Here is a 27,824-nt window from a genome sequence, read left to right as displayed (position 1 = left end):
GTCAACCCGAACAAGATAACTCTGGTCCCTTTTACACGAAGGAGAAAGTTAGAGGGAAAGAGATCACTGAAGCTCTTTGGGCAACATATTTATATAGAAGAACAGGCAATGCACTTAGGTGTAGTGTTAGATAAAAATCTAACATGGAATCCACATATAGAAAGGAACATAACCCGGGCCATGAACTTGCTGTATGCATGTAGAAGAGCCGTTGGGAAGACATGGGGCCTAAGACCATCAATGGTAATGTGGATATACACAATGATCATTAGACCGTTGCGGGCCTATGCTGCAATCATCTGGTGGCAGAAAGTAAGTCAGGGAAAAGTTGGCAGTAGATTGGATAGCCTACAGAGAATGGCATGCATAGCCATAACTGGGGCTATGAGAACTACGCCAACAGAAGCCTTGAATACTTTACTAGACCTCCCATCACTATGCAATTTCATAAAAGGACAGGCTAGAATGAGTTCATATAGACTAGCACAATCAGAGTGCTGGAATGCACAAAGACCCAATTTATTTAAGACACTGTAAAATTAACAGAGTAATAACAGAGGAAGTTCTACACATGCCTTCTGATCATATGATACCAAAGTACAAGTTTGAAAAACCATTTGAGACCCAGATAATAATAAAAGAAGACTGGGTTATCAACAAATGGAATACTGAAAAAAAAAAAAAAAAAGAGATATAGTATGGTGGACTGATAGCTCAAAGATTGTGGACGGCACAGGAGGAGAGATCAATGGGGAAAGACCTGAGAGATCAATCCAGATGAGCCAGGGCAGACACACTACAGTCTTTCAAGCTGAAATGATAGCTATCACAACATGTCTTGAAGAAAATCTGAAAATGAACTATATGAATAAGAACATTTTCATTTTTACGGACAGCCAAGCGGTCATTAAGGCACTAGAGGCAGTCCGGATAATATACAGAATTGTCTGGTACAGCCACTCACTTCTCCTGAAGCTCTCAAAGTTCAACATTGTCAAAATAATATGGGTACCAGGGCATGCAGGTACAGAAGTAAATGAAAAGGGAGATAAACTGACCAGGAAAGGGGCAGAAACACATTTTGTAGGCCCAGAACCTGTATGCGGGATTTCCTATGGACAAGCCCAACACTATATAGGAAAATAGGTACAAAAGAAACAAATGGAAAACTTGAAAAACACTCCAGGATACAGGCTTGCAAAGGAACTGATAAAGGGACCAAACAAGAAGCATACTAAAGAACTGTTGAAACTCAGCAGAGGAAATATAAGATGGGTAGTAGGAATGTTGACAGGACACTGCCATCTGAAAAAACACCTACATAGAATTGGAATAATAAGGAAAAGCAATGAAGCAGAGGAATCGTCTGAACACATACTTTTCGAATGTGAGGCGCTGGGTAGAATCAGACTCTCCACTCTAGGACTACCAGGTGAAGACAGAAAAAAAATCCAAGAAGACCCAATAAGAACAACCTGCAGCTTTGTGAAGGGAGCAGGTATATCTAGGTGGGAATGAAAGAAAAACATGGTAGCAAAAGATCTTAGAGGTCAATGCTGATTAGGAACTAATATTTAGAGGCCCCATGAAGAAAAGAAGTTGATGGATGTTTGAAGCTCCTCAGGTGTATGTGCAGGTGTTGCATTGTCATCAGCATATTGAAGCTCCATTATGCAAGTATTATGAGTCAATCTCTGAGAACGGAGCCGGGTTTGGTTGAACAGTCGGCCATTATACCGAAAATTTCCACACCTGCATGGTCAATAGTAGGAGTCTCGTGAAGCATAGCTGCCAAGTGCAGGGCGAAAAGGGTGGGGGCAAGCTTGCAGCCTTCCTTTAGCCCATTTATGATGGGGAATTCTTCTCATAGCATATTCAGGTGAAGAACTTGTCCAACCATTCCATCACAAAAAGCCTGGATTAAGTATACAAAATGATCAGGACAGCCAAAGCGCCGTAATACCATCCATATAGCTTCTCTAGGAATAAAATCAAAGGCCTTTTCCAGATGGTAAAATACTAAACGAAGCAGGATTTGTTGTTCTCTGCATTTCTCTTGGATTTGTCTAGCTCAAAAGATCATGTCAATGGTACCTCTTGAGGCACGAAACTCACATTGAGACTCAGGCAGTACCATTTTAGAGACAGTCTGAAGACGGTTCAACAACATCCTTGCGAGAACTTTTCCTGCTATGGATAGTAGGGAAATGCCACGATAATTGCCGCAGATACCTTGATCACTTTTCTTATAGCAATTTTCATGTCGGAAGGCACCTTCAGTGTTTCCCAAATTACAAGGATTAGGGAGAAAATCCTGGTCTTCAAAGGTAGTCCTCCACTTTGAATAAGTTCCAGAGGGATGTTATCTGGTCCAGGAGATTTTCTTGGTTTCATACTTTTGAGGGCTTTGGTGAATTCATGAAGGTTGGTTGGACTGCCATCCACAGTTGCAGAGGATGTTGTGGCACATGTTGGAGGAAGTCTTTGGCAGCAGTTGAGCTTCGATTTAAAAGTAGGCTGAAGAGCTCTTTCCAGTGTCTCAATATGTCTTGACTGTCTGTAAGGATAGTGTTATTGTCAACGGCTTTCAGCGCACCTGATGAAAAGCGAGAGGTCCCCAAAAGTTCCGTTAGTTTGTTGTAGAAATTCCTAAGGTCCCTGGTATAGGACAAAGTCTGGAGTTCCTTGGCTTTCTGCTGTCACCATTTGTTTTTCATCTGTCTTATATCAGCCTGATATTTCATCTTAAGCTCTTGGAAACATGCTTTCTTTAGTACACTGGAAGGGATAAGGGATAAGTAGGCTTCCTTTTTTTTTTTACTAATTAGTTTCAGAATGTTTTCATTATTATCATAAAACCAGTAATTTCTCTTCCTTTTCTCATAACCAACTGTTTTTTTCTGCGGAATCTCTGATGACAGTTTGAAGGAAGTCAGTTGCTCTGTTATGACATTTTGGAATTCTTTAGCTGCTCTGTTATGGCATTTTGGAATTCTTTAGCAACAGTTTCATTTTGAAATTTGTAGGTATTAAATTTCTTCCTTGAAGGGTTTGTGAAACGAGTATGTGGTTTCTGGCACACTAAAATCCTGAGTTGGCTAAGTCTATGAACTCTCCAACAGTCATCGATGTTTCTAGCTGTCTTTATGATGAGGACGTCTTTCTTGTCGCTTTGTGAAGTTATGACATAATCAATGAGGTTCCAGTGTTTTAAACGTGGGTGCGTCCATGTAATCTTGTATCTGGTTGGTAAACGGAATTGTGTGTTGGTGATGAGTCTATGCTCTGCACAGAGGCCAAGAAGTAGTAATCCATTTGCATTACAGTTTCCTATGCCTCGATTGCCCACGACATTATCCCATAGCCGATTATCTCTACCCACTCTAGCACTGAAGTCACCAAGTAATAATAATTTATCCATGGTGGGCACTTTGGAAAGTATTTTATTCAGTTGATGGTAGATCTGATTCTTAGAATTTTCAGAGCTGTCCAAAGTAGAGATTAGTAAGCAGAGATGAGAGTGACGAATTCATCTCCATAGAGTGGTTTGCGGAGCGTTTTATTTCGGAGCAGTGGGTTATTAAACATTATTTTCTGATCACACTCTTAAGACATTGAATTGGAGGTTACGCTAGACCATGTGCAACTGTGAGAAATGACTTTGGCCGCCATTTTGAATGAAACAAAACTACGACCAACTTGAGTGATCGAGTCGAAACTCGAAGGTGTGAGTTGCAACATTCGCGACCTCTGCGCGCTTATGCCAGTCCACTTTCTGACAGATTTTAATTTTATCCTCAATATTAAGGAATTTTACAATATTTTCCGTATCCATAACTAGGCTATCACAAGACACATATGCACCACGCTAGTCAATTTCACACGATTATGTTCCTAATCCAGATATAGGCTTCACGACAAATATTAGCTACAGTTCACTGCACCACTCAACACAAAATACATTTCTACCTTCTGAATGGAATGTGAAATATAAACACAAACAGACTCACTGTGTTATTCAGCAATCTCACTGTTAAGCGGCAAGCAAAACTGAACATTCCTGAGGCGAATGGCTTGGTTCCTGAAAGTGCAACTTACCCTTTCAAGTTCAGGAAGTTTTCCTGTAATCACGCAACTGTGGCGACAGCTCTTACCCGAGTTGGAAACCACCTTTCTTCTAGAAGGGATGAGAAATACAGTAACATTTTCAGGTCTAGGAAAAATGTGATCATACTAAGCGGTAATAGCGAAAATTCGTGATGCAATAAATGAGGTCTTTTTATATAGATTTATTACGATGAGAATTGGGACTTTGAATTTATGACATGCTAAGCAGGAAAACATGTTAATGAGGAACGCACTAAGGAGGTTTCACTGTATTTACTATTTTAAGAGTCATTCACAAATACACTTTCTCATTCAGAAAATTATTTACTGCATTGGTTATCATGCTTATGCTCTATCTAGTTCCACTACTCGCCTTAGTAGGCAGATGTATAGCAATAGTGGCCTAGCCCATTCTTGACATTACAGATCAGGCAAATCCAGAAATGCAAAAAGTTTCACGTTTCATATTTAACCTAATATGATCGCTGAAGGACAGCCTGAGATCACGACAGGTACACCTCTGATCTGACAATAGATAGCAGTGCTTAACTCTTTTTTTAAATATATATATAATTTTGAGGGTTAACCAGTTTTTCCGGGCAGGCCTTCAATCAATTATCATGTCAGCCCAATACTAATTTCTGTCTCCCTGAGTATCCACAATAATTAATAATAGGTCTTAGGAATGGTGATGTCAAGGATGAGAGGAATGCACTATATTTTCAGTCAGTATATTTGTGGTTTGTAATAAATAATCATTCATTTAAAGCAAACTACTGCTTTGTTATATTGTGGTCAATAAATATATACAAAAAATCTCTCAGTCAAACATATAAAGAAACAACAACACAAATGTCCAGAGGATTTCATTGGAGTATTTTTAAGTTCACTATGTTGGCTGCTGTAGAAGGGCCATTCTTCTCGTTTTGTACTTAATGAAACGACCGATGTTTGCATTTACTGTTGTCACAATCAGGTAGTGCTCACCAAGTGATTTCCTCTGGAGGCGGAGCTGGAAAAAGAATGCAATTTTTTTATGGTTGCTTCCATTCCAGCGAATATGAAGTAAGAGAGAAATAATGCATCTTAAAATTATGTTCTCCTACTGTTGGAAACAGAACTTGGCATATGAGAATTCAAGTGAGTTATCCAACATACTTTCATACTGTATTGTAATAATCAGCGATGGCAGCAATGACTCATCTCTAGGGGGAAAAAACAATGCAATATTACAAAGAAAGTTATTCTTATGCCAACATGTCGCAAGAGCTAGATCAACCTCAGCAGCGCTGTCTCCAGAGATAATTTAGTCACAACAGAGATCACCAACAAGGTGCAAAAGAGCTCCCTACCTACAAAATTGTTTTAGATGTTTCAATAAATACCAACAGAGAATTTTGGATAAGTGAGCTGGAGAAAGAAAGAGGCAAACGTGGATGATATAACAAATTGTTTTTAAGGCTTTAAGGCCAATCATTTTCTGTGTACATAAGCATAAACTAACATACTGATTCAGTATCAATTAATATTATGCTGTTCTGATTCTTGTCCAAACGTGGGAACAGAGAAACATATCCTAACTCCCATCCTGTCATGCTCAATTGCAGCTTTGCAGTTCCTCTATGTGGTTTTTGGTTATGTTTTAAAAACAGAAACTTCAAGAATAACTGTCATATGCTTACTTTTAACTATACCATTTGTTTTTTAAGGCTGAAGACAGCCAAAAGGGGCTAAAACATGTACCTTTTATGTCTCAGTTCTTAAAAAGTAACTTAAAAATGCATTTCAGTCTCTAAAACACAAGTTCAATATAAATATTACACTGTAACTTACCTGTAAAAAAACCCCCAATAAACAACACGCTATTGAATAAGGAATAAAAATACATACTATTAAACAATGAATGACATGTTTCGTTCTTAAAAGAACATCATCAGATTCTATCAAGTCACACTCAATATTTGGTAATATTTATGTTTTAAAATCACAGGAATAGAACCAGCTTTTGGGTGGTTAGGCCGTGTGCATTATGCAGAGTTTCGTCCAGACGTGCCATTTGGACTCATCAGCTGGAATGGCACGCCCCTCCAGGACTCTGCTTAGCAGTGGCAGACCAAACTGTGTGGCCCCGCCGAGTTAGCAAATCAAGTTTGCTAACCTGCTAAAGGAGAAATGACTTCTCCGTTTAAAAAAATGCTCCCCCATTGGAGATACAATATCAAAAAAGGCTTTCACAGCCGCAGATCTTAAAATCACAGGAATAGAACCAGCTTTTGGGTGGTTAGGCCGTGTGCATTATGCAGAGTTTCGTCCAGACGTGCCATTTGGACTCATCAGCTGGAATGGCACGCCCCTCCAGGACTCTGCTTAGCAGTGGCAGACCAAACTGTGTGGCCCCGCCGAGTTAGCAAATCAAGTTTGCTAACCTGCTAAAGGAGAAATGACTTCTCCGTTCTCAGTTTGGTCTGCCACTGCTAAGCAGAGTCCTGGAGGGGCGTGCCATTCCAGCTGATGAGTCCAAATGGCACGTCTGGACGAAACTCTGCATAATGCACACGGCCTAACCACCCAAAAGCTGGTTCTATTCCTGTGATTTTAAGATCTGCGGCTGTGAAAGCCTTTTTTGATAATATTTATGTTTATTTCTGTCCAAACACCTAGGAATTGTCTGGCTCCATAGCTAAATGGTTAACACGCTGGCCTTTGGTCACAAGGGTTCTGGGTTCGATTCCTGGCAGGGTCAGGAATTTTAACCAACATTGGTTAATTTCGCTGGCACGGGAGCTGGGTGTATGTGTCACCTTCATCATAATTTCATCCTCATCACGACGCGCAGGTCGCCTACAGGTGTCAAATCAAAAAAACCTGCGCCAAACTTGTCCTTGGACACTCCCGGCACTAAAAGCCATACGCCATTTCATTTTTTACCTAGAAATTTGAAATTTGGAACTTATCTTAATGAAGTCCTGCTTTTCTCCACTCCAGCATATGTTCCTTTACAAATGAAACATATCATTCTTTGTTTAATAGTGTGTATTTTTACCCCTGTTTAATAGTGGTTTTTTTTTTTCCTGGTATGTTACAGTATAATATTTATACTGAACTTACATGTTCGACAGACTGAAAGCTTTTAAGTTACACATAAGTGAGTTGACACTGGAAAGCAAGGCTCCTCCTTAACAAATTAATTCTTACAGTTTTTTAAAGATGTATTTTGTATTGACTAAGGTGGACCTTGAATACCCACAGCCTGTTTCCAGTCATTTGACCGGGTCAGGAATGGAATGAATGAAGCCCCCATCTAGCTATGAGGATAGGAATTGTGCCAGCTGCTGAAACCTGTCACAGTCCCCTGGGGCAATGATTAATGAATGACAGATGAAATGAAATGATATTGGAGTGTGTTGCTGGAATGAATTATAACAGGGAAAACCGGAGTACCCGGAGAAAAATCTGTCCCGCCTTCGCTTTGTCCAGCACAAATCTCACATGGAGCGACCGGGATTTGAACCATGGAATCCAGCGGTGAGAGGCTGGCGCGCTGCCGCCTGAGCCATGGAGGCTCCTAAGGTGGATCTTATAGTTATATATTTTCTTATAATATACACTCAATTTGGAACAATCCAAACATTAAATTCTTATATTTCAATTATGTTAAGGTATAGGAATGGAATAAGAATAAAGTCTTTGAGTTATAAGAACTGTGAATATTGAACTATGATGAACAAGAGATAGAATGGTATCTTCGAGAGTACTGCCACAATTTAATTTTATGTTAGAATACTGCGAGTATTTATTGTAACTTTTTTTATAACTGTTTGATTATTCTCCTTCTGCCGCTTTTCCCCCACAGCTGTGGGGTTGCAGGTGCGTACTGTGTCGCACATGTGGCTTTGGCCGTTTTATGGCTGGGTGCCCTCCCTGACGCCAACCTTTTCTGAGAAATGTATCCACTATTCTGTGCGTCCGTGGTGGTTGGTAGTGTGGTGTGTTGTCTGAATATGAAAATGTTAGGTTCTTCAGTCTGTCAAAATTAATTTGTGAATAAATAAATTCAGAAACTACTTGTAAAAGAAAACATATGATAACAGAAATGACGATGAAGATGATGATTGTTGTATAAGGGGGCCTAACTATAACAGAATTATACCTGAAAAAGAAAAATCTTAATTAAAAATAGAATGACAGGTTTCACTCTTCAAAAACATCATCAGATTCTATCAAATCACACTCGAAAATATTTTGAACTGTATAAATATTTATGTTTAAATCCTTAAATACTTGAAATTTGGAACTTGCAGTGAAAACTCTTTAATTCAAAGTCGGTTAATTGGAAATAAGCGTATTTCGAAGTAAATGCCATTCCCCAAATTCAAATATAGGTTTTCATGTGCTATTTCAATCGGTTAATTTGAAATACGGTTCATATGTAATTCAAAGTTCTCATCAGGCCCCTAAGCTATGTAATTCGAAATCAGTACTGTAATCTGGTTGCTGCAGAGCAGCTAACAAATAAAGTCATTGTAGATGACAATTTACAACAATGAGCAACTGTCTCGGATCCCTTATCGTCGCATATGCCCTACTTTTTGTTTCCAGGAATTAAAGCTTATATTGGTGCTTCTTTGTTTTTTTTTGTTTTTTTTATCACATTGTCAACGAGCCTTATTATTGCCACGAGGTACATGTACGGTACAGTAGCAGAGTTAATTTTGTTCAAGTTTCGTAGAGTTTAATTTGTTTATAATGGAATTGCAAGCAGATGAAACATCGGAAACAGTCTCTTCTCACGCACCCGCCGGCTAAATAAGCAATGACTGTGTCATCTCCACCAGCAATGCCCCAGAAAATATTGTGAATGCAATGGATGCAATAGAAGATTTTACTTCGACAACTGACAGAAATGCACTTAAGCAGCGCACCCCACTCACTCGTATTTCAGAAAAGAATGGCATTGTTTTTCAGTGTTTGCCTAATGAGGAAGATGTTGAAATGCGTTATTGTTGGAACTTAATTTCTATGTTGGCTACCATGCTAGAATAACTTTATATTGGCCACCCTGCCACAGAGTTTTTCGTGTTTTAATTTGTTTTAGTCTGTTTTGAACATCGAGGTATAGGTGGCTTCAACAAAGTCAAATAGAATATCGTGTGTGCATTGTATCAGGATGTAAATATGATTGCATCCTGGATTATAATCAACTTACAGTACTTATGCAAGTACTTTATACCATAGATAATGCAGGATTTATTTTTCTTTGTAAATATCGGATATAAACCACCATAGACCGAAAACAATTAGGTGGCACACATAACCCAACTTCTGGCCTCTACAACCGTGCATAACTCGTCAATTTCAAAGTTTTTGCTGCGTCTGCATTTTATTGATGATGATGATAATTGTTGTTTTAAAGGGCCTAACATCGAAGGTCATCGGCCCCTAATGGTACGAAATGAAAGAACAAAAATTGCAAAGGCATCCACTGACCAAAATAAAAATAAAATATGGCATGAAAAATGAATGGACAGACAGGAACTCAACAAAACACAAAACAAACAAACAAAAACCAGTGGATCGAACTCAATACAGATCGAAAATAACATTATTGCCGACCAAGGAACCATTTATAAAGCACAATGATGCTTGGTGTCTAAAGGGGGTGCAAAATCCACGTCTAAGGCCCCACAGAATGGTACATGTCGCGAGTAAAATAGAACCATGGTATGTGTCATGTTGGGGTATTAATCAGAAGTAGCGAAGACTCACGGTGTTCCACAAAAGATGGTACTACTCACAAGTATTGCAATACGTACAAGCAACGCAGACCTATGGTGTGTCTCACACAATGACCCAACTCCGAGTCAACGCAAACCGAGAAGGTTCCCCACCTAGGTGTACTAAACACGGGCGCCGGTATTCCCGTGGTGTTCCTCACATAGTGGGTACTAATCACAGGCAACGCAGACCCACGGTGCTGCTCATATAGTGGTACAACTCACAGGCTACGCCCAGACCGGCGGTGTTGCACACATGGGTACGACGCACGGGTACTGGAATCCACCAGGCCAGGCTTTTACTGCTACTAATCACAAACCTATTTCGTACCGAATTTAGTGGTACTACTCGCAAGTACAGGCAACCTATGGTGTTCCCCGCGTGATGGTACGATTCAATATTAGTTTCATGGTTCTAATTCACAGCCCTTGGCCGCCCCTTTTAGTCGCCTCTTACGACAGGCAGGGGATACCGCGGGTGTATTCTACATGTGCGTCCCCCACCCGCAGGGGGTCTGCATTTTATTACTGTATTCTTTTCATGACTGTAGACACTGCTTGTGAATTGTTTCCATTTGTCTAACGGAATTCGCTACAATCGTACATCCTTTCTGCCGATGGCAGGTGATTGACAATAGTTTAGTTGCTTCAGTTTATAGCTTCGTATTAACGAAAAAGTATTCAAAATAATGGATAGGTGTGTTCTAAACATTCAGGAAGAGTGGGCCAGTCTATTTAGGTATGTAAATTTTAAGACTGATGAACCATGGACTTCTTTATTATTATACGTAAGTCTCTGTACGGTATATCCAATTTTTTTTCAGCTTCCTTTTATTCTTGTTGTATTCTAGCCTGAAAAAAAAAAAGAGGGGAAATTATGATCTTTCTTACAATTTCTGCTCTATTAGTCTTGAGGATTGGAGGTACCCAGGTTTGAGTCGCGAATACAACACTAGCTTACATATTTTCAGTATTTTTTTGTTACGCAGAAATTTGTTTAATTCGAAGTTATGTACCGTAATTCAAAGTCTGATTTTTTTGGTCCCAATCACTTCGAATTATTGAGGTTTTACTGTATTAATGAAGTTCTCTAACAGTGCTTCCTCACTCCTTTCTGATCTAGCATAGAATGTAAGGTGGTGTAATACTCTGTTGTTGTCGTGAGTCAAGCTGGCTATTTAGTCAGTTAACTTTCCACTAGGTAATTCTCAGGTTAGGTCAATGACATGCTGAACTGTACTTATACTGTAGGTTTTATTACTATTATTTTTACAACTGCGATTACTATTTATATTATTATCATATTTTAATTGCAGGGGTCCCTTAATGAGCAATTAATGGACTGGCTAGTTTACCGGTAATTTTCCGTCATGTCATTTTCTGTTGACTTCAACACCTTTTTCTGGATGTGTACTTGTAGTTTTTAAAATCATCATCATCATCATCATCATCGAAAATGTAGTTTTAAAAAATGTAAATTTCAATATCTCCTTTTATTTTCTTGTCTGCTTTTATTTTTGATGTGTTGAATATTTAGATCTGTGTTGATGCCTTTGTACTGGTGTGAATTGTCGTATACGTGCCATATGTATCTAATCGCATTTTTGTGGTCTTTGTATCTGGTGGGGAAATTAAGTTTTTTTTTGCAACTTGCTTTACGCCACACTGACACATGTAAGTCTTATGGCGACGATCGGATAGGAAAGGCTAGGAGTGGGAAGGAATCGACCGTGGCCTTAATTAAGGAACAGTCCCAGAATTTGCCTGGTGTGAAAATGGGGAACCACGTAAAACCATCTTCAGGGCTGCCGACAGTGGGTCTTGAACCCACTATGTCCCGGATGCAAGCTCACAACTGCGCACTCCTAACCGCACGGCCAACTCGCCCGGTGAAATTAGGTTTAGTTTGCCCTATATACAGGGTGGTCGGAAACAACGTGAACCGGGTATATGAGCATTAGAGTGTTGGTCATGCAGGAAAATAATATGAAATAAATAATTAGATATCTTGCACCGTTGTCATTTTTTTACCAGCTGCTGAAGTTACCCAATCAGATTGCTTAGTGGGCAAATTCAAATGGGCTTTGCGAGGGGGTGTTGCTATATATCATCTGATGGCCGGGCAGGCATCACTTTTGATAGTGAGACAAAGTCTCTCATAGTGCATTGGCACTGCCGGTGGCGTCGAGTGGCCTGCGCAGTGGCCTCCAAAGTATGCGCTAGCCATGCGTCTTGGTAGGTGTTCTAGGTACAACCTGATCCCAACCTGGCAAATGGGGGCGAAACGCTGGCAGCCAGGAATGAGTTAGCTGGAAAATTTATAATGTCCAATAACGAACCATTTATATTGGTATTGAGAGCCATGCCGAGAAATTAGCCTCAAACACAACCACACCATTGGTTTCAGCCTGTGTCACCATAGCGTAGTTGCTTAGGCGTGGTTCTGTCAGCTCGGAGGTCTGTATTCAAACCCCTCCCCTGGCAATGTTTTGTTTCCGACCACTCTGTATGTTCACAATTAAGTATTTATTTATTTTCCACCTAGTCGATACAATGATTGCTTAAGGCAATTTTTAATGGTCAAAAGTGGTACATGTTTCGTATATTATAAACATCTTCAGCCACATAACACTGTTTAGATGAAAAATATATAAAATTGACAAAGTAATGCTTTAGAGGAAGTGTCCTTAAAATTAACATAAGATTGACAAGATTAAAACAAACAAATAACTCAAGAGAAAATATATAATATATAATTTTAAGGACACTTCCTCCAAAGCATTACTTTGTCAATTTTATATATTTTTAATCTAAACAGTGTTATGTGGCTGAAGATGTTTATAATATACGAAACATGTACCACTTTTGACCATTAAAAATTGCCTTAAGCAATCATTGTATCGACTAGGTGGAAAATAAATAAATACTTAATTGTGAATCTATTGAAGTGCGATACGGACCATGAAGCTGATTTTATGTCACTCTGTATGTGATGTTGCACTTTGTTTCTTGACATTTTAGGATCATTCAAATTATTCGTTGTTATTGCTGGGCAGAGTGGTTGAGGTGTTGGCCTTCTGACCCCAACTTAGCAGGTTTGATTCTGGCTCAGTTCAGTGGTACTTGAAGGTGCTCAAAATACGTCATCCTCGTGTCCTTTGCTTTTCCCATTTTGTTGTATTTAATATCCAGCCACATTATTTTTATTTCTAATGTACTTCTTTTTCAACTTGAGTAAATAAACACAGAAATCATTCCAAACCTGCAGACTGAAGTGTTATAATTTCTCAGTAGATTTGAATACTTTACTCCACCTACAATATTATCCACAACAAAAGTCGGGTATCGAAAAATATTGTCAAGAGGTGTCTGAAAAGCTTTTGTTACCATCCTACAGTTCCGGAGGTACGCATGGCAGATTTACCAAAAGAAAGGGTAAGATTAGTTGTTCGACCCTTTGTTACCACAGGAGTGCACTATGCAGGTCCAATATCTGTAAGAGAAAGCCACAGAAGAGGCCGCATTCGTACTTACAAGAGTTACATAGCTGTATTTACATGCTTCAGTACCAAGGCAGTGCATTTGGAGTTGGTGTCGGAGCTAATGACCAAAGCTTTCTTAGCTGCACTGCAATGCTTTACGGCGAGAAGAGGTTTGTGCAAGCAGCTTTTCTCTGATAATGGGAAGAATTTCATTGGAGCAGCCAACTCACTACAAGATATCCAGTCCTTTTTGGAAAAGGGGTCAACGACCATTAGCTCCTCACACGCTCAGCAGCAGATACAGTGGAGTTTCATTCCTCCTCGGTCACCCCACTTTGGGGGATTGTGGGAAGCAGCTGTAAAGATGATGAAGAGACATTTGCTGACTGAAACACAGGGACGCGTGCTAACTTTAGAAGAAACCTACACTATTCTTTGCGATATAGAGGCTGTATTAAATTTACGTCCCCTTACTCCCTTGCCAAATGATCCAAATAATTTAGAAGTCCTAACACCAGCACATTTTCTTCTAAGTGACTCAATCGTGCAACCTATGCAAATGGATTTGTTGAGAGAACCCGATAACCACTTGTCACGTTGGCAGCATTTGCAGAAAATTCGGCAGCGGTTGTGGCAGAGATGGCAGCGAGAATACTTGCAGGAATTGCAAAAACATGTCGAGTGGCACGATATCAATCGACATATTGATGTTGATTCTTTGGTGCTGTTAATTGAGGACAACATCCCTCCTCTAGAATGGCCTAGGGGTAGGATAGTTCAAGTTCACCCTGGATGAGATGGTGAGGTGAGTGTTGTCACCGTTAGGATAGCTAGTGGAACTTTCACCTGAAGCATCAAGAAGATATGCCCTCTTCCCATTGAAAGGGATGACAAGGAGAACTGAATTAAATATTTCCTGTGATACCTCTAACTTTGTGTTATTTTCATCAAAGATATAATTTCAATATTATTTTCTTTAATTACAAAAATATGTATGTAGGCCCACAGAGTTTTGTATTAATGCATATGTTAAGAATATTTAAGTATTTTTACAATAGGTATAAGATTACAATAGTTAGTTGAAAGAACTCCTTTCAGGAGGGGGGGAAAAATATTATGAAGAGACTTTTAATTTTTATAAATTTATTACATCCATTGGAGTTGGCACTTTCCGAGCCTATTTCCGATTGGTCGGATGAGTTTGTATGGTTGAAAATTGTTATGCAAACAACAGTCATGTCCGTCATCAAGTTGTGATACTGCATCATTAAGACATATCAAATGTAATAAAGTACCGAAGGCACGAAGTTCCTTTACTTCAAAATCAATCAAAAACAAACATGGTTTTCATTCATTCCCAGATTTTCAGTTTTCCTGTGTTGCACGTTTTTTTTTTTTTCGTGGTTCCTCCAAAAATGGAGAATCAAGGGTCCACTGTATACGAGAGAATCTGAAGGAGTAAAATGACTGCAGTTAACACTCAACTGTAATCTACTGGATTATTCACGATGTTTGAAACCAGATTCCAATATTCTAATGTCACTCAACTTTCAGACAGAAGTGATGGTGATAAAATTGGGAAGTGTGACAACGATAGCTGACAGGAAAAGATGGCACCAAAGAGGGTATTTAAACAGATAAAAGATTATCTGGGATTAATATTTATACTCCAAAAATTACCTCACACATTGGAAGAATGGAATGAGTTATTGTCCTAGTCAGGAGGTGTGATGGTTGATGTCACACACTATTGAACATAGTTCATTTATCTGACATAATCATTCACTATTGAAAAATTGTGCTCACTTTGTTCTTTTATTCATATCTCTTCCTTGTGAAAGATCAATCTATTAAGTTTGGAATTTAATTTAAGCCTTTTCCAAAAAAATTTTTTTTTTTGCCGTCAAGGATATATATTTGATCCGAACATTTTCCTTTTTCACTTAAAATCATACAGAATGGATTATGAAGAAGTGTAAGATCAAATTAAGTAGTCTTCTGCACTTTAGGGCACATTCATCCAAGGAAAATAAAATCTGTACATCAGAAATTTCCGTTTTAGAGTATCAGTGAAGCACCTGTAATGTAATACATTGAGTGCTTAAGCTCAGGTGAATGATTTTTTGCCCCTCAGAAGAAATGTAAGGCGTCATATTTAAGTGCCATTTGGTCAAAAACGGATGGCTGCTATATTCATTCTCCCCAAACACCAAGAGATTACTGCTACAGTATATGAAACAACAAGGTTTACAATAACTTTTCACTCCAACATACCTTATGCTTAAGAGTTGGAAGGAGTGCTTCAAGCTTCAGCACAAGATTGATGAGTGCTGCTGCCCGATCAGTTTCATCCTCGGCAAACACATCCATGATGGTATCCAAAGCTTCAGCAATAATCCACAATTCAGTCTCTTTGGAACAAGCATCAAGAAGAAATTTTCCAATATTCTGAAGGAAAGTAAGAGAAATTGCAAATTCAGATCAACATTGAAAGATATAAATTACACCAAAAAAGTTAAAACATTTATTTAATATTATTTCTGAGCTCACCTCCTGTGATTGAAAACAACTAAACAGACAAAAAATTCAGGGATGCTCTTCATGTTAAGAACGATAGTGCAATTGGATAATTGGATTGGTGGGGAAAATATTTCTTTTCGTGAAAATGAGGTTACTTCCGGGTGCGCACTTCACACTGACGAACTTCCCATATTTGCTAGGCCAGAGCCAGTCGCTGCCTGCTGCTGTGCATCAGAGGAGGAATGGGAAGGGAGAAAAGTGGGAGACAGAGGTAATGCGTGGTGCGAATGCGCAAGTTTCTTGTCGGTTTGACATAGTCACTTCCCAGCCCCAACAGGCAGTGTACAGTTTGTTCTACACAAATCGACTGCTATGCGAACACTGTAGAACAAAAGATGAGCATGTACCAAGATTACAGGCAGCTTTTCAGATCGTTCGCGACACATAACACATCCTGAAAAGAGTCCAAACATCTCTACTACACCATTATGAAATGTGCATCGAAAAAGGAGGGGGACATATTGATCTACTGTACTGTAATCAAACAACTGGTCAAATTGTTTCCTTCATTCAGTATTTCATTCCATTTACAATGTTGTGAGCAAAGGAATACAAAATCATGGGACGACAGCGTTGCATCTTCAAGCATGGAATATAATAAAGAACGTCACTGCCACCATCAAACGAGAGGAGAAACGATATGGTGCATTCCTTGGCTGACAACTGTATCTTAATTACAGTGTGTTCTTGTACAGTATGTGTAGTCACGGCTGTTTAATAAACGAACTGTGGATACTGTGGATATTGCCTGTAAGAGACGACGACAATCCTGTGTGATTCACAACTAAGTATTTTTTATTTTCCACCTTGTCAATTTTCTCATGAGTATTTTGTTTTTAATGTTGTCATTTAATTTTCTTATGCTATTTTTAAGGACACTTTCTCTCAGAGCATTGATACTTTGTAAATATATGTATTTTTCATCTAGACAGTGTTATGTGGCTGAAGATGTTAATAATATACGAAACATGTACCACTTTTAACCAATAAGCTACCATAAGCAACAAATGTATCGACAAGGTGGAAAATAAAAAATACTTAGTTTTGAATCTATTAAAATGCGATACGGACCATGAAGTTGATTTTATGTAATCCTGTGTGAGTTGAACAAAGAGACTTGTGCATACGCATGGAGCATTATGTCTGTCTCTATCATACACCCCACTTCCCCTTCCTCCCCTTCTCTTTCCTGAAGCACAGCAGCGTCTCGTGCTCTGGCACAGCAGATATACGGTGAGTTTGTAAATTTGAATCGTGTGCGTCCTGAAGTAACAAAGTAAGCTCATTTTCTCCCAAAAGAAATTTTTTTTTTCCTGCGAATCCGATAGCATAATCACTCTTAACATAATACAAAGAGCGTCTCTAATTTTTTTGTCGGCATAGTTCTGATACACCCTGTATATTATACAGAGATCTTATTTTCACTAGTGGTTTAACATTGCATTAACGCATCAACGGTTTTCGACATCGCAAGGGTGGGAAAGGGCTAGCATTGGGAAGGTAATGGCCATGGCCTTAATCAAGGTAAAGCCTGAGCATTTGCCTGGTGTGAAAATGGGAAACCATGGAAAACCATTTTCGGGGCTGCTGACAGTGGGATTCAAACCCACTATCTCCCGAATGCAAGCTCACAGCTAGGCGACGTTAAATGCACGGCCAACTCACTTGGTATACAGAGAATAAGAAGTAACAGAATGTTATCTGAAAATAGGTTGATGTTTTCAAAGGTGAATTTGTTATTAAAAGTTGGAGGTATCATATTTACGCGAATAATCCCCTAATTTTAGGAAGGCTCTTTTTGAAAAATGAAATTAACTAAAATTTCTTCCACTGAAAGAGTAACATAGGCATAAACAAATATTTCATATCACTCCGCGAGGTCCACGTGGTCTTTACGCAAATTGAACGTGTAAATTTACGGATATAGCTGCTTTGCTTGACCCTATTTGAGATAATAGAAATACATTATCACTACTATAAAAATATATTTGCCATGAAAATCAGCAAGTAGGCCTAGGATTTATTTCATTAATCTGAACTTGCAGTAGGCTTGATTCTCTGTAAATCGGAAGATTCGTTGTTTCTTGCGTCACTAGGATCCTCTTTAAAATTATTTAAAAATTCGTCACACTCCATGTCTAAAACACTTTTCACACGCGGTGTCTTTTTACTCGGATATTAACATGACCGATGGTGAATAATACTTTTCGTGCAATGTAAACACTTGAAACAGACACACCGGCAAACTCGGATGTTAGTTTTGCAATACAGTAAAACCTCATTAATTCAAAATCGTTGGGACGCAAAAATCAGACCTTGAATTACATGATTTCGAATTAACCGCCAACTCGTTGGCCTACTTCAGAAATGCCAACCCTTGCCGCGTCACAAAATATTCTAAGACCCGTTACTGCATGCAATTAACATTGTTTCACAGTTTAAACCTTCCAAATGTCATGAAAAAGAACAATTTCCAAAATGTATCCAATAAGATGCATTTACATTACTCAAATAATGCACTTGGATAACTCACTGACAAATGTAACCTTGTATGACGAAAGAAAAAACACAATTCAAAGACGAGGACAAATTATGCTGGCTCCCCGGTGCAAGTGCTTTATTCTTTGGATTACTGTACTGTTTGCATTTTTAGATGCCTTGTACTTGCAAGGAAAGAAAGCACCCAATGCCCATAAAACATCGTGGCTTATCAAACTTTTCTATTCACTTTCCTTTGCAATGCAAAATAGTACAGTGACACTGTCTCCTTTAAAACAAGTCCGTTTGGGCTAGGCATAAAAAACAATGCAGTTTCATTGGCATTGCTAGTATTGTTTGGTGCGTACTAACTGATTAGAATTATGAGCCACGCTTTTTCGCCAACTGTTGGCATCGCCAGTGTTCGCGGATTCTGCTTCTCAGCACACCGCCTGTTACGTGATATTGTGGCATTCCTTAACATGCTGAATACAAAAGAATTATGATCCTTCAAACGCAGTACCTATGAAACACACTGTCGCCACACCGAAGTGAAAGTGCGGAAAGCTACCCCTGCACGTTCCTGAAGACGCATTCTATCGTGACATGGAGAAATTTTGAATTTAAATTACTCTGTAAAATGCTATTTTTTAATGTAAAAACTTTTAAATTTTAAGTCTGAATTGTTTTCCTTTTAAACATGACAAATGGGGGCTGTTTTCTTCCTCCATCTGCGGTTACACAATGCATAACTATATACTCAACTTCGAAAACTAGGTGAGCAGGAGCGCGTTGCCAACCTTGACGCAAATACAACCCGCACCCCAATTTCGTGCATCAATTAAAAAAAAAAAAAAATGCGGGGATTAATCGCGTAAATATGGTATTAATTTAATATGTTCCGTTTTAATAACTGTGACATGCTACAGGATGGTCATTCTAAATTAAATGTCTTCCATCTTGTGAAAGTTGAATGTTTTTCCCAAATCAATCTGTGTGTTCAAAAGTGTACACGCAGTGTATTTTTACCTACAAAAATGTTTTAAGAAGATGTTTGCTTCCCAAAATACGAACACAAAATTTTGGATACGTGAGCTGGAGAAAGAAACAGACAACTTAGACGAGATCATACACGACATGACAAACTGTTTTTAACGATTTAAGGTCAGTCAGTTTCTGTGTACATAAGCATAAACTAATATACTTATTCAGTATCAATTAGTATCCATGCTGTTCTGATTTTGGTCCAAACGTGAGAACAGAGAAGCACATCCCTACTCCCATCCTGTCATACTCAATAGCAGCTTTAAGTTCCCTCCCCTACATGATATTCCCCATGGGCGGTAGAATAACACCCATGGTATCCCCTGCCTGTCATATGAGGCGATTCAAGGGGGGCCCAGGGGATGTCAACTTGGGAGCATGGGTTAGCAACCAAGGGGCCCTTAGCTGAGTCCTGGCATTGCCTCCACTTGTGCCAGGTTCCTTACTTTCATCTGTCCTATCCGACCTCCCTTGGTCAACTTTTGTTTTTTTCAGATCCCAACAATATTAGAACACTCGAGGCCTAGGGAGTCTTTTATTTCCACGCTCTTCGTGGCCCTTGTTTTCCTCTGGCTGATACCTTCATTTTTCGAAGTCTCAGATCCCTTCCATTTTTTCTCTCTGATTAGTGTTATATAGAGAATGGTTGCCTAGTTGTACTTCATCTTAAAACAGTAATCACCACTATCACCACCTCCATGATAATAAAATTTCAAATTATTTTTCTTTGGAACTGTGAGGCTTTCTACTAAAAACACTTCTAAAACATAAGACAAGGAGAAATATCGATAACAAGGCTGAAATCACAACGTTATCACCCAGATTCTTTACCTGTCAATGATGGAAAGATTAATATGAATTACCTGGAGAATAGCTTGACTTCTTTCTTCGAGTGAAGTTGCCATTATCATACCAAGGGTTCCGACTATTCTTATGAGGTTAGCTCGGACATTAGCATCTGAACACTGTTGCTCGCCATTAAATAACAGCTGTAAAAGTGAATTTAACCATCATAGTTATAAAAGAAAAATCATGAAGGAAGAATTTACTAAAACAAACAGCCTTTTGGGTTTATATTGTGTGAATTAAAAACTGCTTGAAAATCTCAATCTTTTGAGAAGATTTTTGCTTCACTGACTTCTTCTGAGGAAGTAGAGACATGATATAAACCCAATAGACTACCATTTCCAGTATTCTGGACAATGAAACCATAGGTACTTTTAAGTTGCCTCCTTGGTCATATGAAGAATTGTGTGTTGCAATTATTGATGCCGGTTGCAATAATTAATTTTCAGGCAGAAACTATTTACAGAATGCACTCCTTTATTAATATCTTTAGCAATATCACACTGATTACATGTTAAGGCATGTCTTATCATAAACCAATACTAGCATTTACAAAATCTATTATTAGCATATATATATATATTTACAATTTGTTTTATGTCGCAACGACACAGGCAGGTCTTATGGTGATGATGGGATAGGAAAGGCCTAGGAGATGGGTAGGAAGCAGCCGAGGCCTTAATTAAGGTACAGCCCCAGCATTTGCCTGGTGCGAAAATGGGAAACCACGGAAAACCATCTTCAAGGCTGCCGACGGTGGGATTTGAACCTACTATCTCTCAGATGCAAGTTCACAGCTGCGCGCCCCTAACCGCATGGCCAACTCGCCCAGTGTCATTAGCATCAAGATATAATATGATCATTTAGAAAGCAAGAAAACAGATCAAAATAAACTTTCGATGTAATAGGTCGTGTTCAGTACACACTGAAGAGATGTTAACACAATGGTGACGGGCCCCGAGAATTCTCGTAGTTTCTCGGTCAACCGTATGTGACGGCTAAGAGAATTCTCGTTTTTATGGACCTCGTGTTTTCTTGATCGCTGCTACAATCTGGTGGCGGAATTATAAGTTTTAAACGGTGTAGTCATGGAATAAACAGTATAATACAACTACTGCTCCATCATCATCTTTTCTTTAAACTTCAATAACAAAATAATATCGGAAATGTCGAGCTATTCCTTGGAGCTTCAGTGCAGCTGTCAACACGGCGTGGTGCGTGCAGTTGCAAACAGATACGGATATTTGTGATGAATTACGTGCAGACCGGTTATCAGATATACCTATGGTTATGAGATACAGCAGAGACTCAGATGCATACAAGTTGAGTAAAGATAGCACTTATAGTATGTAGTAGGTATAGATACAGTCAGCGACTTCTCAAAAGATAATCCAGTTCGTAATTTAAAAGTCTGAGGTCAATATCTAGAATAGTATTTGCATTACATGAGTTTGAATGCAGCAGTGTAAATTCGTTCTTGCAGGCTTGAACTATCTGGACAACAGGGGGTAGTAGCCTCCTTTCGGACCTGGTCACCAATGTGTTAACACATTCACGCCTGTACCCGAGTTATTGCCTATAGCGTGTGACCATGCTGTGGACCGTATCCGAGTTAGCCCGGATAAGCACAACCTTGAACTGGAGCCGTTCCTACGCAGCTGGTATCTATTTTGGTCACAAATATGTGTGAGACAGATGAAGGTAATATCCATACAAATGCATCTACTCACCAGAAACCACATGGCCACGGCGATTTTCCCTCCCAATGCACTTCTTTTGTTTTGTTTCTGAAGGTAGCCTTGCGCTGGCCCAACTAGCTGCGTAGTTGGTTTGTGATTGCACAAGCGTGTGTATAATCGCGTTCTGAAGTGTAACCATGGTGTGGAGGGACAATATGAATGATGCAAGTGGTGCGAATTTACAAAGCACAGTTTTTCAGCTGCTTGAAAATTATCTTGGCCAGGGGTATACAGTCTATATGGACAATTATTACAACAGCGTTGGACTCACAAAACAATTACAGGAATAGAACACTGCCGTATGTGAAACAATATGGTCAAATAGGAGTGTACCAAAAGATCTAAAGGAACATCAGGGAATTCTCAAATGGGGGGGAAAAGTGAACCCGACATACAAGTACAGCCACCTCTCTCCGACATTTCAGCTTCATCTACTTCATGAGCTCCAAGTCAAAATCCTGCGATTTTGCCGCCGAAAAAGGCATCGGCCAAGGATCACCAATTAGGTTAGATGGGAAGAGAAAAGAGCATATTCTCTTGAAGTTTCCACCATCAAATAAAGTCAAGTTCCCCTCAAGAAGGTGCAGTGTGTGCTTCAAAAATAAAATTATTAGTGAAATACGCTATTTTTGTGAAAAGTGTGGTGTTCCATTCACCCAGGAAAGTGTGACATTACCTACTACACACCCTACAGAGATACTAGAGGACTTCATTAAGGTATGTGGAAAATTTTGTTTCCATATCTTGTTTAGTTTAGAACTTATTGTGAAAAGAATTTGTTGTTGTTTGCTCTGCCATTAACAGCTGGAATAGCTGGGCCAACCCTTTAAATAGCCTGCTCAGATGATGGGCGTGCATGTGTTCAGTATAGAAGAGAAATGGCCAATCAGACACCAGTGGGATCCAAACTCAGAACCTTCTGATTTTGTATAAGATGCTCTTACCAACTGAGCTGTGGTAATGTAGGTCACATTTGTTCTATTAGAAAGAATCTAACAAGGAAACCCTTGCATCTGTAAGTCTCTGATCTGATTGAGATTTGGTACTATGACTTCAGTAGGAAGTGACGGCCAGTTCATGTGTCACACTCTTGCACACACATTACTTCCCCACCTCTACCTGCTTCCTGCCGCTCACTCCTGTCTATGCGGTGCTTAAACAAGCAAACTTTGACACCCCAAAACAGGAGCTAAATATATGACTGGGCACCTAATTTTGATATGGCTGAATAAAGCATTCCTTCTGAAGTCATCGTACCAAATCTCAATCAGATCAGAGACTTACAGTTGTAAGAGTTTCCTTGTAAGGTACATCACAACCACAAATGAAATGGCGTATGGTTTTTAGTGCCGGAATTGTCCGAGGACATGCTCGGCTCGCCAGGTGCAGGTTTTTTGATTTTACACCCGTAGGCGACCTGCGTCGTGATGAGGATGAAATGATGAAGGCGACACATACACTCAGCCTCCGTGCCAGCGAAATTAACCAATGATGGTTAAAATTTCCGACCCTGCTGGGAATCGAAGCCGGGACCCCTGTGACCGAAGGCTAGCACGCTAACCATTTAGCCATGGAGCCGGACATCACAACTAGAGAGTGCATGCAAGTCACCTATTATAGGCCAATTCAATGAATGTTTAATTTTCACAACCGTCTTGTACCCGAAATAAACTTTCAGTACATGTAGCTTTCACAATGACTCCACCTTTCTGGTCTAATGCTCCCGTAGGCCAGCGATTTCGAACATTATACATCTGGGACATACTTGACATTTTTAGCAAAGTACGTAGACACTACGGGAACTGCGCTACTCCGCAGCATTCATTATAACTAAGTCAGATAACTAGATAACTAGTTTTTATCTGTCTGCTGTAGTCATATTGTATTGCCTGCCCTTTTCAATGGTTTTATGAATATTTAACACGAAGCGTGTAATGCTATACCGCAGTTCGTAGTCAGAATTCATCCATTCTTTAGTCATCATGCCATCTGTTTGGTAAATTTTTTTTTTTTTGCTAGTTGCTTTACGTCGCACCGACACAGATAGGTCTTATGGCGACGATGGGACAGGGAAGGGCTAGGAGTGGGAAGGAAGCGGCCGTGGCCTTAATTAAGGTACAGCCCCAGCATTTGCCTGGTAGGAAAATGGGAAACCACGGAAAACCATTTTCAGGGTTGCCGATAGTGGGGTTTGAACCTACTATCTCCCGAATACTGGATTCTGGCCGCACTTAAGCGACTGCAACTATCGAGCTCGGTCTGTTTGGTAAAAATCTATCCATATATTCCTTTTTTTATCCTGCATTTCTTGACGTAAATCTTCGTATTGTGTCGTAGAAGGCAATGGTGTTTCTAATCGTAGTTCTATATATAACGATTATATTGTTAACTCATAAGTTAGTCTCAAAGGAGCGGTTTTTGCCTGGCAGAGAACTTTATGATACATGGCCTTCACTCTTTCTAGTCTAGCTAGCTTATCCTTCGGTAGGTATTCCCAGATAATGTCTAAGGTGAATGTCATGATGAAGTCTGTGTGCACATAGACTTTTTTCTCTTAGCAGCAAGTAAGTTATTCGGAAAGCTCTGCCATCTGTTGAATATATTCGGAACCTTGGAAAGGTTAGAGAATCAAAGAGTAACTAGCAGGGAATAGTATTCTTCCGTGTTTGAAGGAAGTGCATACTCTCTGGCTTGACTTGGTAGTAATCAAACATGGCTGCATGCAATGACATTACTAAGGATGAAAATCACATATATTAGAATATTGATGGAAGTGTTAGTCACTTAGCAACCTGCTAAGTACAGAATGTATTGCGGGTTAGGGTAAACCTTCGCCTGCAGCTATTGGAGTGATCATTTAATGATTTGATTTTATGATTACGCAAAGTTGGCTCGTCGTAGAGACCTATCAATGTCTCATGATTCACCAGCAGGCAATTCTGGAGAGAATAAAACAAAAATAAAGCAAATCGGTTCACTAGAACGGACGGATGGATTTGCCAAATCTGTTTTTAGTAAACTCTTTTAATATATAGATTGCTGAGCAGGGAGCATGGCTGCTCGCTCAGAGCATAGAACATGCTGGCCAATGATCTAGACTTCACCTATAAAAGGGTGGACTTCTTTGACTTGAAATATTTTATATAATTACATTTGCTACAAACTGCTCTAAATGCTGCTTGTCACTTTACTACCATAACAGAACTACGTAGGTTTCCTGGACAAATGTATATTAAGGAGCAAGACAATAAATATTTTGTTATAAAAAACCTGAGACTGTGTATACAAAGTTTTGATACTGATTTTTTTGTTACAATTGTCTGCTCAATTTTTGTGTCAAGAAATGTACCTATTCATGCAGATTTGTTTTTGCAATGTCCTGAAACAGCATTACTTGCAATCTCTACATACTTCATCACATGAGTAATTGCTAAAATAAACATCAAAAGATCAAGTACTTTCGTTGCTAGAATAACCAGGAAAAGCTTTGAAAATGTCACATTCTTCTTCATATCCAGTAAACTATCTTTTCTTTCTTGATCTGTTACAGTTTTTTGAGTAGACATTCCTACTGACTGAATTACTACGAGAACAAATGAGTTTTCAAATACAATGAATATTCTACAAAATGTTGTACTTAAAATAATAAATCACCAACACCACTGCTTTCTACAAAAGGAAAATGACACCACTTTGCTTAAAGCATAAAGAATGTAATACCATCTATTAGGTCGTAAGACAATTTCCTTATTAGCAATACCGGTAAGTTTCATGATTGGGCCTATATAGATGGATGTGACTTATTTATTCAAAAACGTTAATTTATTATCCACATAATCAATATAGTTTATTCTCAAACACTACTAGTTTCGACCGTACACAGCGGTCATAATCAGCTATTAATCATAAAATTAGAATTAGGACATGGTAGTGATGTCATAAACAGGGGGGGTTAAACCTCATGAGTTAAGGCTACAAAAACAAACACATAAAATACACTAGTGTATACAGTAAAAGTCATCTGATAAATGGTCAAGTTGACTTAAATAAAAACTAGCAGGTCACAAGATTAATGACACTTAAAATGATTTCAAAACTGCACTTGTGTTGAACAAAAGATGACGTAAAAAAGCCATTGTCTATTAGTAGTCCAATCATGGATCATAGAAAAATATGCATTACAAGAAAATATCACAGTGAAATGAAAATCCACAGCCTGTTTCCAGTCATTCAACCAGGTCAGGAATGTAATGAATGAAGCCCCCATCTAGCAGCGAGGATAGGAATTGTGCCAGCTGCCAAAGCCTGTCGCACTCCTCTGGGGCAATGATTAATGAATGACAGATGAAATAAAATGATATTGGAGAGTGTTGCTGGAATGAAATATGACAGGGAAAACCGGAGTACCCAGAGGAAAACCTCTCCTGCCTCCGCTTTGTCCAGCACAAATCTCGCATGGATTGACCGGGATTTTAACAACGGAACTCAGCGGTGAGAGGCCAGCGCGCTGCTGCCTGAGCCATGGAGGCTCTAAGAAAATATCACAGTACTGGTGCAAATAAAACTGATTAATTGTTGATGTGGCTGTCAACGGCGTATCACTGAAGGAACATTCTTCTTCTGTTACAATAAATGAAGGATATCCCGGTGTTATTAAAGTAAGTCTATCCGTCCATTAGGGCGTTAATAAGAGGATATCCTTCGAGGTTACAATAGTGCACCCAGCACAGCTGTCAGTGTCAGAGAGAGTAAGCTGTATTGACTGGGTGGATATAAAACTAAAGTTTTTGTAAAAAGTAAGACAAGTTCCTTAGCACATCGTGAATATTACCAAATCAACATTTTAAAAAATGCAAGTGAAGAGGTTAATGCCCTACAATATCCAATTTCTCTTTGTAAAGGAGAGGTATTCTAAAAGTTATAATTACCTGTATATCAGACTCCTGTAACTGACCAAACAGGTCAGATTTGACTTTTGCAAGCTTCTCCAGAGCCGCTCTCATAGCAGCCGTGGCAGCCTCAAGCAACTCTGTGTCAGATGGGTCTGAAATGGGTGGATAATAATACTATGCTAAATGCAAAGCAAAACAATGTTATACACATGATGACAAAGGCTTAAGGAGAAGTAAAAAACAGAACCATCACCATATGTAGATAACTAATACTGTATCTGATGATTGAAGTAAATACGATATGTTTAAGAGGTTTGTAATTACCCTGATACTCGAAAGATTCCAAACGTAACTGAATGGTTATCATGTCAAAGGCATAAGGGATGGGTGTTAAATATATTTATTAATTCTGTTAGTCGAGCTCCTTTATTGAATGGGTCATTCCATGAAAAGAGGGGCATGGATGCAAAAAAAGTGTAAATATTTTCTGGGAAACATCAGGTGAAATTAGTTTGGCAAAACTTCAAAATACAATGTGAAAGTATCAGAATTCAATATATCAAGTAAGTTTTTGTTATACCGTATTTCACGGCATAATCGTCGCCACCGCGTAATCGTCGCATCCTTTATTTTCAATACAAAAATCGGACTTTAAACCTTTAATTACATAATCGTCGCACGTCCAAATTTTGTTCACTAATCTGGTTAAAAGGTAAATGGAACTGCAACGTAAGTTGCACATGAATGCGCAATTTAAATACGTGTATGGTTTATGGGCAATTTGGCAACACAGTCACGTTTGCGACATGTTGCACAACGTATAAATAAATAATACCGGTATATGTACGACGCATGGCTTACCGGTAGACTATCGGCAGTTTG

At 39.1% G+C, this 27,824-nt stretch overlaps 1 protein-coding gene across 1 annotated transcript in view; it reads right to left on the bottom strand.

The window, feature by feature from the left end:
• Positions 1–4,875: 4,875 nt before the first annotated feature.
• LOC136874292 (HEAT repeat-containing protein 3) overlaps positions 4,876–27,824 on the bottom strand; it is a 198,262-nt gene continuing 175,313 nt past the window's right edge. Inside the window, exons 11-14 of the mRNA XM_067147931.2 lie at positions 26,979–27,094; positions 20,329–20,454; positions 15,638–15,811; positions 4,876–5,119 (exon numbers count right to left, since the gene is read on the bottom strand). Of these exons, the coding sequence (XP_067004032.2) occupies positions 4,997–5,119; positions 15,638–15,811; positions 20,329–20,454; positions 26,979–27,094 (539 nt within the window). The 3' untranslated portion in view covers positions 4,876–4,996. The remainder of the gene's footprint in view (positions 5,120–15,637; positions 15,812–20,328; positions 20,455–26,978; positions 27,095–27,824) is intronic.

Source organism: Anabrus simplex, chromosome 5, assembly GCF_040414725.1.
Source record: "Anabrus simplex isolate iqAnaSimp1 chromosome 5, ASM4041472v1, whole genome shotgun sequence".
Taxonomy (NCBI): Eukaryota; Metazoa; Arthropoda; class Insecta; order Orthoptera; family Tettigoniidae; genus Anabrus; species Anabrus simplex.
This window is presented reverse-complemented; position numbering and strand designations above follow the sequence as displayed.